We start from the raw sequence: 14,234 nt of genomic DNA on the forward strand, positions 1-14,234 counted from the left end.
GTCTGAGTAGACAATACCTGAGACCCTGGAGAGAGCAGCTGCCGGTCTGAGTAGACAATACCTGAGACCCTGGAGAGAGCAGCTGCCGGTCTGAGTAGACAATACCTGAGACCCTGGAGAGAGCAGCTGCCGGTCTGAGTAGACAATACCTGAGACCCTGGAGAGAGCAGCTGCCGGTCTGAGTAGACAATACCTGAGACCCTGGAGAGAGCAGCTGCCGGTCTGAGTAGACAATACCTGAGACCCTGGAGAGAGCAGCTGCCGGTCTGAGTAGACAATACCTGAGACCCTGGAGAGAGCAGCTGCCGGTCTGAGTAGACAATACCTGAGACCCTGGAGAGAGCAGCTGCCGGTCTGAGTAGACAATACCTGAGACCCTGGAGAGAGCAGCTGCCGGTCTGAGTAGACAATACCTGAGACCCTGGAGAGAGCAGCTGCCGATCTGAGTAGACAAGACTGGCCTTGATAGACCAAGGGTCTGATTCAGTATAAGGCAGTGTTCATGTGAGCAGCTTGGTCGCTCCGCCTCATTCTTGCGTCTTCTCTCCAGGTTCCGCCAGCAACTGCCACCCCAGCTACAGCATCCTGGTCACCAGCACTATCGAGCTCTCCGTCGTCTACAGGTGAGGGGAGAAGGCAAAGCAGGGGGCCTGACGGAGCACCTGGCGGGCTGCCGGCTCTTCAGTTGGTGTCTCCTGCCTGCCTTCCAGGAACATCCTGCAGAACGGCCTGGAGGAGCAGCTGGTCCTGCCGGCGAGTGACCAGCATGACAGCGTCATCTGCGCCCTGGTGACAGACGTCGACTTCGACCGCGAACCCGAGATCCTGCTGGGGACCTACGGGCAGGTGGGTGACGTGATGGGGCGTGGCCGTGGCTCGGGGGCAGAGCATCTGCTTGACATACAGAAGGCCCCAGGTTCAGTCCCCGGCATCTCCAGTTAAAAGGACCAGTCAGTAGGTGATGGAAAAGACCTCCGCCTGAGACCCTGGAGAGCCATGAAGTGGGGCTGTGGCTCAGTGGCAGAGCCTCTGCTTGGCATGCAGAAGGTCCCAGGTTCAGTTAAAAGGACCAGGCAGGAAGTGATGTGAAAGACCTCCGCCTGAGACCCTGGAGAGCCATGAAGTGGGGCTGTGGCTCAGTGGTAGGGCACTTGCTTGGCAGGCAGAAGGTCCCAGGTTCAATCCCCGGCACCCCCAGTTAAAAGGACCAGACTGGAGGTGACTCCACAAACTAATGCATGCAGCAACCAAATCGCTCGCTCACAGCTTTAATGCCAGCAGCTCACAAAGTAGAATTTTTGCTCACGAGACTCCACGTCTTAGAGGGAGCATTGCTTTGGAGCCCTCCTTCCTGAGCGAAGACAAAAATGTGTGGCCCGGGGGCTAGAAAACTGTGAGCTAGCTCACACTCACTCAGCTCAGAGGGAACACTGCTCCCAACGCAGACCGGTTCTACAGTCGCGCAGGGTAGAAACTCGCTTTCAGAGAGAGAGAACAAGGCTGCAGAGGGCTTTGGGGACCCACGCTAGAGGCCGCGCTGATCTTCAGGAGGCGGTTTGAGACGGCAGCTTCTTGTGCCTTGTAGGAACTGCTGTGCTACAAGTACGTCCTGCCCGATGGGGAGTTCCGCCTCCTTTGGCAACGCGCCTTCCCCAGCCCCCTGCTGTCCATGGAGTACGTCGACCTGACCTGCGACGGACTCTGCGAGCTGGCCGTGGTGTGCCTGAAGGGGCTGCACATCCTGCAGGTGCGGGGGTGCGGGGGTGGGCTTGGGATTTCGGGGGGAGGGGCAGAGAGTCCCACCTGCAGCCGGGGTCCTCCGTGCTGGGGTCAGCATTTCGGAGACATCAAGTATCACAAGACTGAGATGCCTGTAGGAGAACGCTTCAGCCATTTAAAACACTTAAGCCCCCCTGAGCTTGCTTCGGTGGGGAGGGTTAGGGTATAAATCCAACAAAATAAATACCTTTCAGGACATTCAGTGGGGGACCTCAAAGTAGCTGTCTTATTGCAAAGGAACTTCGGGGACAGAGTTGGAAGGGGAACTGCTGAGTTGCAAGTTATGACAACACTCAGAACAATGGAACCCCCAGGACTTAACAGGGATATTGGTTTCTTATCTCACTATGCTAACCTCATCCAGTCCTTACATCTGTATTCCCACCAACCCTCCCGGAAGGGCTAAAACTCCTCTTGATTTTATTACTTAGTTGGAATGGTTGGTTAGAATTGTAGATTATAATGTCATGTTATGAACAGCAGAATGTAATGTAATGTGGAATGGTAGATGGGAATGTATTTCTCTGGTCCGGGGACAGGGAGATAACCCTACACACCCAGTCACCCCACTTCAAAGAAGAATATGCTGTGAAGTCATCTCCGTGCTTGAGGGAAGACAGAGGGAGTGTAACACCAGGGTCTCAGTTAATTACTCCCAGCATTCTACAATTAAGAAGGGTACATCTGCCCATCCGCCTCCGATTTTGATATATTCATTTCCTTCACTACGTCACCCCCCCCTCCCCCGGAATTAAACCCAGACAAATGGTGACCATATAAAGTAAGCTTGCTTTTCCAGTTTGGTCCTTGCATCTGTCAAACAACTTTATTAAGTTGTATGCTAATTTGCTGCTCACCCTTTACCTCTATATATGGGCTGGTAACTTCCATTTCATAGCATCATAGAAGGTTAGAGTTGGAAGGGACCTTGCAGGTAATCTAGTCTAACCCCCTGCACTCTGCAGGAGCATAGCCAAAAGATAGCCCTACAACATACCTGAAAGAGGGTCATCCAGCCTCCGCTTGAAAACGTCCAGCAAAGGAGCCTCCACCAGCTCCCAAGGCAGTCTGTCCCACTGCTTGACCACTCTCACAGTTAGGAAGTTTCTCCTGATATTTAGCCGGTATCAACTCCCTTGTAATTCCCACCCGTTAGATCTAGTCTTGCAATCCGGAGCAAGAGAGAATAGATCTGCTCCATCTTCTACACGACAGCCCTTCAGATACTTGAAGACTGCAATCATGTCCCCTCTAAACCTTCTCTTTCAACATATCTGAAGAAGAGTGTGTGCTCGTAAAAGCTTGTACCTTGAATGAAACTTCGTTGGTCATAAAGGTGCCACCGGGCTCAAACTTTTTTGTTTTGCCCCAAGGCTGAGTGTGATAAAGAGATGCTTTCCGCCAAATCTAAATGTCTTGCGAGTATCTATCTTTGGAGCCACGAAGCTCCTGCCCCAAAATCATGCTGTCCGAAATGTGGTGTCAGCACAGGAAATCCACAAGGGGATGGTTTTTCGGCGCCGGATTTCAGCTTTGTGAGAAATCTCTGGGTTGTTGGGGTTTTTTTGCCGTAAGCAAAGTTGCAGCGCCGGCGGTGGCAAAGCTCAACTTGGGAAACAGATAGAGGGTGTCTAGCAGTGCCTCGGAAGCGACAAGTAAGATCTCCAGTAGAATTTTTGTGACGTTCGCCCGAAAGGAAGTCGCCAGTGGTCAGAGGCAAAGCTTCATCGGTCTTTAGATAGAGTTCCCAACAGGCCTGGAAGGGGGGGGGGGGAATGTCATGTCTCTTCAATAGCAACGTAACAGGATGTTATTTATAGTCTGCCTTTCCGACAGAGACTTAAGGTGGATTATACATATTGAGTCAGTACAATCAACAAAATGCGACATTCAATAAGCGACGCATTTGGATTTGAGAAGTCTGGAACCACCAGTTTGGTGCAGTGGTTAGGTGCGCGGACTCTAATCTGGGAGAACCGGGTTTGATTCCCCACTCTTCCTCCACTTGCACCTGGCTGGATGACCTTGGGCAAGCCTTAGTTCTGATAAGAGCTGTTCTTGAAAAAGAGCCAGTTTCTGTCAAGAGCTCTCTCAGCCCCACCTGCCTCACAGGGTGTCTGTGGTGAGGAGGGGCAGGGCAAGGAGTTTGTAAGTCGCTCTGGGACTCCTTCGGATAGTGAAGGGCGGGGTATAAATCCAATCTCTTCTTCTTCTCTTCTTCAGAAGGAACTGAAGCAGAGTGTAAGCGTTCACAGGATACAGAGGTAGAGAAATTATTCCAGTTGGATCCTACATACAGTAAGCTACACACAGCAGTATAGTTCACCGTCCCTAACAGCGCTCCCTCTAAGCTGTGGACTCTTGTGAGCAAAAATTCTACTTTGTGAGCAACTGGTGTTAAAGTTGTGAGCAAGCAATTTGACTGCTGCATAAACTAGTTTGCTCTGGAGCCCTCCTTCCTGAGCTAAGACAAAAATGCGCGAGCCGGAGGCTAAAAAACCGTGAGCTAGCTCACGCTTAGAGGGAACACCGGTTTCCTAATTATCCAAACAAGTTTGTAAAACCATTTGGTACAGGGCAACCCTGTTAGCTGTGCAGAAAATCCCCCTCGAATAGCTCAGTCCTGCCCGTTTCTACACATTTAAGCCTCTGAAAGAGGCATATCTCTCCCCCACCAGGCCTGTTGGTAACCTGTTGTGCTTATGGTCCCTCCCTGTGACAAAATCAGAGGGAAATGTCAGTAAGAGAAGTTGTAGCCACAGGTCCGTAGCTGGGATTTTGTGGCTTGCGGACAGGGGTCATTTCCTGCAGGAGCGCACAGGAACGGAGCTCCAGCAGTAAAGAGCCCAGGGGGCAGGCACATGCAACAAGCCCCACCCCCTGCTCCCAGCAGCCCTCAGTCAGAGCAAGAAGCAGCCAGGTAAGTTGCAGAGCTCCCCCCGGCCCAAAACTGTCCATTGGCACCTTTAAGACCCACGTTTTATTCAGGTACAAGCTCTCCCTCCTCTGTGAGGACAGATCTGCATCCCCCCCAACAGCTAGCAATCCGAAACAGTCCAGTGGAGCCTGATGAGCGGTGGGTGTTGCCTTCCGACACACTTCCGGTGATGTCAGGGGGTGTGGCATATGCAAATGAGTTGTGCTAATGAGTTGTGCTAATGAGCTCCTGCACCTCTTTTTCTACGAAATGACCCCTGCTTGCGGGGCAAATTGTTTTCACTGGGGCTGAAGTTCTCAATACAGAAGGAAAAGCCATTTAGCCAACAGAAAGGTGTTACCAGGATAGATCTCTCAATTGCAAGCTGCCAACAACTTTCGATGACAGTTCTCAGCTGCTGCAAGTTAATCACTTCTGCCAAACTAAGCAGCAGTTCTGGTAACAAGCCAGCAGGTGGGGGGGTGATGATTTCTGTAGTCAAGAAAGCGAACACTTGGGAGGCAGAAAAAACTCTCTTAAAGGAGACCAGTTTCTCGACACAGAGTTAGAAGGGACCCTAGAGGTCACAAACTCCGACCCCCTTGCTCAGTGCAGGAATTAGTCCACCCCACTCTGCTTAAAAGAGCACACACCTTTAAAAAATGTTTAAAAATGGTTTTAAAAAGCATTTACAGGAGAAATTCTTGTGGGGCTGTGCCATTAAGATAGGGGGCAGAGCCCCCAAAAGTCCCACCGTAGCTACAGGCCCATTTAGCCAGTCGCTTAATTCTGTGATTATATGGAGCCGCTCTATCAGTCCAGCGTAGCCAAGGGCCTGCAGTGTCTCATGTAGGGTTACTGTACTCAGCGGGGAGAGTCTAAGTTAAAAAAATGCGGAACTTGAACCCAGGATCTTCGGCACGAAAAATGTGGGTCCTTCCCCAGAGCTGCGGTGCCTCTCCAGAACTTCGCCTCCTTGCTTGGGTGCTGAACCCAGGTGCCCCCCAACGGGGCCGCCAGATTTCCCTCTCTTACACAGCGACCAAAATGGCAAAGATCCTTTCCTCCTAGCCACCTTGGGGACTGTCCTCCGGGATGAGGGCAAAACGGATGTGGAGAGAATGGGGCGGGTGCAGAGGAGAGCGACGAGGAGGATCGGGCGCCCGGAGGCCAAGAAGCCCTGCGAGGAAAGGCCGAGGGACTTCTTGGAAATGTTCTGTCCAGAGACGAGGAGGTTGGGGGGGGGAGGAACATGACTGTTCTCTTGAAGTCTTTGAAGGGCTGTCCCTTGGTGCTGCGGTGGCTCAAGTGGTTAAGACGCTGAACTGCAGGGTGTGGAAGGTCGGTAGTTCAGCAGTTCAAGACCCGAGTGTGCCGCATGACGGAGTGAGCTCCCGCCTCTAGTTCCAGCTCCTGCCAACCTAGCAGTTCGAAAGCAAGAAATTGCAAGTAGATAAATAGGTACCACTTCGGTGGGAAGGGAACAGCGTTCCGTGCGCCTTGGCATCTAGTCATGCCGGCCACATGACCACGGAAATGTCTTCGGACAGCGCTGGCTCTTCGGCTTTGAAACGGAGATGAGCACCGCAACCCTAGAGTCGGATTCGACTGGCTTTCGAGCAAGGGAACCTTTACCTTTACTTTTACCCTTGGAGGAGGAGGGCAGGGAGCTGTTCCTGTTGGCAGCAGAGGACAGTACTCACAATACTGGGTTTAAATTGTAGTAGTGATTTATTGCGTTGACCATAGGTCGCAACAATATAAAAAAAAGTGCATAAAATCCCACGATAAAACTCCAAGGTACATACAAACTAAATGAACATATGGGAAAAGTTATATTTTTGCTTGCAGATAAAGATCCGTATGTTTCTAACGGAGTCGCTTTGCTTGCATTGGTGGCTAGATCAGTTCGATCGAACTGTATGGAAATGAACACGACCTAATTTGGGTTGAAAGGAAGGGCGGGAAGGTACCGGCTGGATATTAGGGGAAAGTTTTTGACAGTCAGAGTGGTGCAACAGTGGAGTCGGCCGCCTAGGGAGGTGGTGAGCTCCCCCTCACTGTCCGTCTTGAAGCAGCGGCTGGACAGACCCTTGTCAGGAATGTTCTAGGCTCATCCTGTACTGAACAGGGGGCTGGACTAGATGGCCTCTGGGAACCCTTCCAACTCTTTGGTCCTATGACTCTATGACCACGCGAAGCAGCCTTACGGAAGGTACCTGCGTTGCGAGCCCTCTTTGCCGAGTCCAGCAGCCGCTCTCAGGGGCTTCCCAACTCTTTCAGGTTGACACCCCAAAGTGATCGTGGCTGTGTGTCCTAACCCTGAATAGTTACAGAGGGTCCCTGGATCTGTTTGCAGTACAAGAGCTTGGCTGCGAGTCCAGTAGCCACTTAAGAGACCAACGGGATTTTTTGGAACGCAAGCTTTGAAGAGTCAAATCAGTCTAGCTCTTCTAACACCCAGTAGGCAGTAAGGGCGCAGACTCTAATCTGGGAGAACCGGGTTTGATTCCCCCACTCCTCCACATGCAGCTGCCGGTGTGACTCTGGGTCAGTCACAAGTTCTCTCAGAGCTGCTCTCTCACGGGCAGTCCTCGAAAGAGCTCTCTCAGCCCCACCTGCCTCACAGGGTGTCTGTTGTGGGGAGGGGAAGGGAAAGGAGTTTGTAAGCCGCTTTGAGACTCCCCCGGGTAGTGAAGGGCACGGTATAAATCCAATCTCCTCCTCCTCCCCATGCAGCTGCCGGTGTGACCTTGGGTCGGTCACAAGTTCTCTTGGAGCTGCTCTCTCAAGGGCAGTCCTCGAAAGAGCTCTCTCAGCCCCACCTCTCAGGGTGTCTGCTGTGGGAAGGGGAAGGGAAAGGGGATTATTTATTTATTTACCTTATTCAATTTATACTCCACACTCCCCGCCAAGGAAGGCTCAGAGTGGCTTGTATAAAAATGCATATATAAATACAATTAAAATTATTCATAAAACACCATAACTCAAGTAAAAGTGAGAGAGCAGAAGTTTCAAACATTGAGCAGTATTAAGCAGTCTTACTTAGGCGACAGTCGTGACGGTATTCTTACACCAGCTTAGTTGATCTGTTTATATATGCGGTGGGCACAGGCTGTAGGTTGTAGGCCAGGGCACATGATCACTTCTCAGACGTTTGGTGCGGCTCCTAATCAAAGGCCTGGTGGAAGAGCTCCGTCTTGCAGGCCCTGCGGAACCGTAGGAAGTCCCGCATAAGAACATAAGAGAAGCCAATGTTGGATCAAGCCAAAGGCCCATCCAGTCCAACACTCTGTCACACAGTGGCCAAAAATACCAGGTGCCTTCAGGAGGTCCACCGGTGGGGCCAGGACATTAGAAGCCCTCCCACTGTTGACCCCCCCAAGCACCAAGAAGACAGAGCATCACTTGCCCCACGCAGGGCCCTGATCTCTTCCGGGAGCTCATTCCACCAGTATGGAGCCGCCCCCGAGAAGGCCCTGACCCTGGTTGTCGCCAGCCGGGCGTCTTTGGGGCCTGGGAGGGCCAACCGGTTTTGGGTCCCTGAATGCAGTGCTCTCTGAGACTCCTTCGGGGAGTGAAGGGCGGGGTATAAATCCAATCTCCTCTTCCTCCTCTTCTTCTGCCCCTCTTCCCGCATGGCTTTGCAACCGTCCCGCCCAACTTGCTGTTTCTACTCTTTCCTCCCTCTCAACAGCACAGCCTGACGCAGACAGCGCAGTGCCTTCTGGAGCGGCTCCGGGTGAAAGCGGCCAGCCTAGCGGCCCAGCGTGACCTACAGGCCCCGGATCCCAAGGGTCAGGACGTTGACGGGAAGGAGCGTCCCAAGGAGTGAGGGGCTCGGCGGGCCCGGCCTGCGTGTGCATTCCAAGACTGTGTTTTCGCTTTGGTTGTACGAACCGACAAAAAAATCTGCATAGTGGTGGCTCTCCAAGGGAACCTTCTGATCTGATGGTCCGGGGGGGGGGGAACGTGAGGAGGGGGCAGACTTGGTGCCCCTCAGGGCCTTTCTAGGCTGAGTCTTGAACCGCAAGAGAAGCCAGGCAGGAAGTGATACCTCTGGGACACAGGAAGCAAACCTGGAGTCACGGTGCTTCCTAGGAACTCTCGTTCTTTCTTGCCGAGGAGGTTGGCCGGAGCGAGGCCTCACCAAGAAATCTGCAAATGCGGGGCGTAGATCGGTAATTAAAAGCACTCTCCTATCTGTGTGTCTGTGTGATGGACGCGAGTCTAGACCAAGATGGAGATTAGGCTTCTTAATTTCCTATCGCAGTTTGCTTTCCCAGCTGCTGCTTACAGGCGGCGGTAATATCAGGACGCTAAAACAGATGCAATAAAACCCCGATAAAGTGATGAAAACATCAGATGGGGAGGGGCCGTGGCTCAGTGGAAGAGCCTCCGCTTGGCATGCAGAAGGTCCCAGGTTTACTCCCAGGTATCTCCTGTTTAAAAGGACCAGGCAAGAGGTGATGGGAAAGACCTCCGCCTGAGACCCTGTGAGAGCAGCTGCCAGTCTGAATAGGCAATACCTGAGAAACTGGAGAGCAGATGCCAGTCTGAGTAGACAATACCTGAGACCCTGTGAGAGCAGCTGCCATTCTGAGTAGGCAATACCTGATATCCTGGAGAGGAGCTGCCAGTCTGAGTAGACAATACCTGAGACCCTGGAGATGAACTCTCCAATGCAAGAACAAGATGCATTTCTTCCTTTAGGAGGTGCTATTGTCAGAAGAAAATAAAAAGGTTTCAGTTTTGTTTTTGCATGTGGGTGGGTATTCTGTTTGTAATAATTGTTTGGATACACTGTTTTTAATATGCTAGTTGTGATAATTTCATGCCAAGTAAAAATGTCCATAGTCATATTTATGTTCCTAAAGTAACAGAATGACTTCCAATCTAGAAAAGACAAAAGAAATGCTAATGTAGCATTTGTTTCAATTTTTCCGAAAATTTCCATTTCCCCCCGGAAAAAAAATGGAAAACCCTGGGTTTTTTCCGAGCTTCAAATTTTCCAGAAATTTTACATCTCTAGCCATTTTCCTGCCTCTCTCCTAAGAACTGACAACATCATATCGTTTAATTATGCAGGCACAACAAATAAAGGGTGCTGTCCTAAGGCTAGCAATGTAGGGTGGTAACCAGTTAGTGTGAGCTAGCTCAGTTTTTTAGCCTCTGGCTCACCCATTTTTGTCCCGGCTCAGGAAGGAGGGCTCCAGAGCAAACTAATTTATACAGTAGCCAAATCGCTCACTCACAACTTTAATAGCTCACAAAGTAGAATTTTTGCTCACAAGACTCCACAGCTTAGAGGGAACATTGGACTGGTAACTAAGTCTCCCACCAGCAGAACTTAGAAATAGCCAACAGACTGCTGCCACAGAGTCACACACGTGTAAACGTAGCAGAAATAGGTGGTGTCAGGGACATGCCTGGGAAACAAGAGCAGATTATTTTATATCCCAAAGAACCCCAGCCCACGATCAGGCCCTGGTGTAATGCTCTGCCATTAAGACATATAAGAACCTCCTTGCTGGAGACTAATCCAGCATTCTGCTTCCAACTGCAGCCAAGCAGGAGCTTCTTGAAAGGAATCAACCACTGTTTGTCAGCAGCATTTAGCATTGGGGGTTATATGGCTTCTAAAACTGAAAGGTCCATTTTATTTACCATGGCTACTAGCCATTAATACACGAATACTATTAATACATGAATACTGACCATCCACAACAGGATTTCTGGCTATTGCCACATTCTGCGATAATGATTTCCGCAAATACAACCTGACACATCTTTTTCAATTTCCTGTACCTGTTGCCTATCAACTGCACTCACTGACCCTGTATCTACTCATTTTTTCGGCCCCATCTGACCGCAGATTCTAGGGTGTCTACCACATTTCTACCCCCTTCTTTCTCCAAGGGTGGTATATTTGGTTCTTCCCTTTTCCATTTTATCCTCACAATCACTCTGTGAAATAAGATAGACTAAGAGACAGTGAGTGGCCCAAGGTCACCCTGAAAACTTCAGGGTTGACTGGAGATTTGAATCTGGGTTCCTTAGCTCCAGTTTGGCACTACACCACACTGGCTTTCTAGCCCGTTCCTTTCTTCCTTCCATAATAACTTCTGAATCCCAGCAGGCTTGCAAAACACCCATCCCTACTCTATCACTAGGTCCTGTAGAGAATTGCTACAAAGTGACAGTCTTTCCCAATTCTTATTCAGCAGCTATTTACAAGTTACAGTGAACACATACAATCCGTGTACAGCGGACACTTGATTCTTCTTTATACATGTGTTTAGTTACTGTTTATATTACGGTCTTAAGACCGACATACAGAGTAAGCATAATATGTGAGGGAGAGGGGGAAAAACCCAGTCATAATATACAAAACTTTTTCTCTTCTGCTAGCTGTTTTTATTTATTCATTCATTTATACTCCACCTTTCCATCCACAGGGCCCCCAAAGTGGCTTGTATCATTCTCCTCCATTTTACCCTTACAACAACCCCGTGAGGGTAAGTTAGGCTGAGGAAATGTGGTTGGCTGACGGTCGCCCAACAAGCTTCCATGGCACATGTGGGGATTCAAACCTGGGTCTCCCAGACACTAGCCCGGCACTCCTGACCACTACACCACACTGGCCCTCACTCTTGGAGGAAGTCAGTTTGGTGTAGTGGTTAAGTGCGCGGACTCTAATCTGGGAGAACCGGGTTTGATTCCCCACTCCTCCACTTGCACCTGGCTGGATGACCTTGGGCAAGCCGTAGTTCTGATAAGAGCTGTTCTTGAAAAAGAGCCGTTTCTGTCAAGAGCTCTCTCAGCCCCACCTACCTCACAGGGTGTCTGTTGTGGGGAGGGGAAGGGAAAGGAGGTTGGGAGCGGCTCTGAGACTCCAAATGAAGGGCGGGGTATAAATCCAATCTCTTTTTCTTCTCCTCCTCCTACCAGGGGATTTGGCAGGGAAAATGTGGGGGAACCTACCATGAAGAAACCCCTTTGCAACTGAGCTGTATTCAGCAGCCACAGCAGCAATGGGGGAACAGCACAAGCCAGTCCCCATGGGGAAAACACAGGAAACAGCTTGGGGGGGGGGAATCTCATATTTCTTTCTAAAGGTTTGGAGACTGGAGTTTAAGCAGGCCCTTTTAGAAAGAATATTCCACAATACTGAAGCCATGACTGAGATGGGTCTCCTAGGTCTCACCTATTGATTTTGCATCACACGTAGGTGTTTCTCGCCCGGATCACGGCCTGGCCTGGTGTTTGGACAGCTCCGCCCCCTTGGCCGGACTGCTTCACCGTCTTCCTGGCTGCTGCATGCCAGAGCCCCTTTTGACAGACTTCTCGCTTGCAGACCGTGGCCCGCACCGGACTCTCCCTCCAGACTGCCCTCTTCCTTAGGTTTAGAGCCAGTCTGGTGTAGCGGTGAGGTGCGCGGACTCTAATCTGGGAGAACTCTTCCTGGCTGCTGCATGCCAGAGCCCCTTTTGACAGACTTCTCGCTTGCAGACCGTGGCCCACACCGGACTCTCCCTCCAGTCTGCCCTCTTCCTTAGGTTTAGAGCCAGTCTGGTGTAGCGGTGAGGTGCGCGGACTCTAATCCAGGAGAACCGGGTTTGATTCCCCACTCCTCCTCCACATGCAGCTGCTGGATGACCTGGGGCGAGCCATAGTTTGACAAGAGCTGTCCTTGGAAGGGCAGTTCTCGAAAGAGCTCTCTCAGCCCCACCTACCTCACAAGGTGTCTGTTGTGGGGAAGGGGGAAGGCGTTTGTAAGCCACTCTGGGACTCCGAGTGAAGGGCAGGGTATAAATCCAACCTCCTCCTCCTCCTCTTCCTCTTCGTCCTCTTCTTCCTCCTCCTGCAGTCCAACACCTGACGGGACTCGTGCCTTGCATTCTCTTCCTGCTCGTGATGCTCTGTATTCTTGGTGCTTGGGGGTGGGGGCAACAGTGGGAGGGCTTCTAATGTCCTGGCCCCACTGGTGAACCTCCTGATGGCACTCGTATTTTTGGCCACTGTGTGACACAGAGGCAGTCCAACACCTGACTGGACTCGTGCCTTGCATTCTCTTCCTGCTCGTGCTGAAAATGTACTGTGAACTTGGGGCCTCTCTTGTCGACTCTTCCTACCACCAAAAGAAGACCCGTCTTGTTCAAGAACCACCTTCCTCCGTGGGGCAGAAAATAAAGCGACATTTGATTTCGTTCATTTATTTATTTTATTAGACTTACATCCTGCCGTCCTCACGTTGTGGGCTCAAGGCGGGTACCGGCGCGTATGTCTGCAATCCGTGCCGATTTACAGATTAAAACCCACTGCAGTGATTCATTCGAATCCATAAAACCATCAGCATTAAATCAACCAGGTCACCGGCATTTAAAACGACGACACGCCTCGGCAGCTGATCGTGTGGTCCCGATCCGGCTTCTAGGATCTGCAGTCACTGGAGGGGAGGCCAGATCAAAGCGGACGCCCGCTGCCTCGACCAAAGGCCCGGCGGAAGAGCTCCGTCTTGCAGGCCCTTCGGAACTGTACTAGAAGAAGAGAAGAAGAAGAGATTGGATTTATACCCCGCCCTTCACTTGGAGTCTCAGAGCGGCTTACAAACTCCTTTCCCTTCCCCTCCCCACAACAGGCACCCTGCGAGGTGGGTGGGGCTGAGAGAGCTCTGACAGAAACGGCTCTTTTTCAAGGACAGCCTGTGCCCGAGCTTGTGACTGACCCAAGGTCACATCAGCAGCTGCAAGTGGAAGAGTGGGGAATCAAACCCGGTTCTCCCAGATTAGAGTCCGCACACTTAACCACTACACCAAACAGGACCCTGATCTCATAAGGGAGCTCCTTCCATCAGGCAGGGGCCAGGTCTGAAAAGGCCTTGGCCCTAGTTAAGGCAGGTCGGACATCCCTGCGGCCAGAAACTACCAAGAGGTGCTGGATCGTAGAACCCAATGTTCTCCACCGGAGGAGGTCACGATGGCCGCAGGAATCAACAGCTTTGAAAGGGGATGAGAGCAATTCATGGAGGATAGGTCCATCAGCGGCTACTGGCCACGGTGGCTGAGGGGAACCTCCGTGTTCAGATAGATTCAGATGGGTAGCTGTGTTAGTCTGTAGCAGGAGAAAAGAGCAAGAGTCCAGTAGAACCTTAAAGACTAAAGGTTTGGGGCAGGGTGGGAGCTTTCAAGAATCACTGCTCACTTCTTCAAGAAGTGAGGAGGCTGGAAGAGACAGACCACTGGTCTGATCCAGCAGGGCTCTTCTGAAGTTCTTATCAGGGGAAGGCCTCGGTGGAGGGCTTCTGGTGTCCTGGCCCCACTGGTGGACCTCCTGATGGCCCCTGGTATTTCTGGCCACTGTGTGACACAGAGTGTTGGACTGGATGGGCCATCGGCCTGATCCAAAATAGGCGTCTCTTATGTTCTTGTGTTCTTATGAGTTTTTTTTCTGTTGCCCCAGAAGGCCGGACCAGAACCAGCAGGTTGAACTTAAATCAGAAGAGTTTTTGGCTAAATATCAGGAAGAACTTCTAGAC

At 51.2% G+C, this 14,234-nt stretch overlaps 1 protein-coding gene across 1 annotated transcript in view; it reads left to right on the plus strand.

The window, feature by feature from the left end:
- The window catches only part of KPTN (kaptin (actin binding protein)), a gene marked incomplete at its 5' end in the record, with an annotated part of 21,422 nt that extends 12,532 nt beyond the window's left edge, over window positions 1-8,890 (plus strand). The window contains 4 exons of the mRNA XM_015415753.1: window positions 551-623; window positions 711-846; window positions 1,586-1,747; window positions 8,394-8,890. Of these exons, the coding sequence (XP_015271239.1) occupies window positions 551-623; window positions 711-846; window positions 1,586-1,747; window positions 8,394-8,531 (509 nt within the window). The remainder of the gene's footprint in view (window positions 1-550; window positions 624-710; window positions 847-1,585; window positions 1,748-8,393) is intronic.
- Between the last annotated feature and the right edge of the window lie 5,344 nt (window positions 8,891-14,234).

The sequence above is a fragment of the Gekko japonicus genome, unplaced genomic scaffold (assembly GCF_001447785.1).
Source record: "Gekko japonicus isolate JY-2015 unplaced genomic scaffold, Gekko_japonicus_V1.1 scaffold5845, whole genome shotgun sequence".
NCBI lineage: Eukaryota > Metazoa > Chordata > Lepidosauria > Squamata > Gekkonidae > Gekko > Gekko japonicus.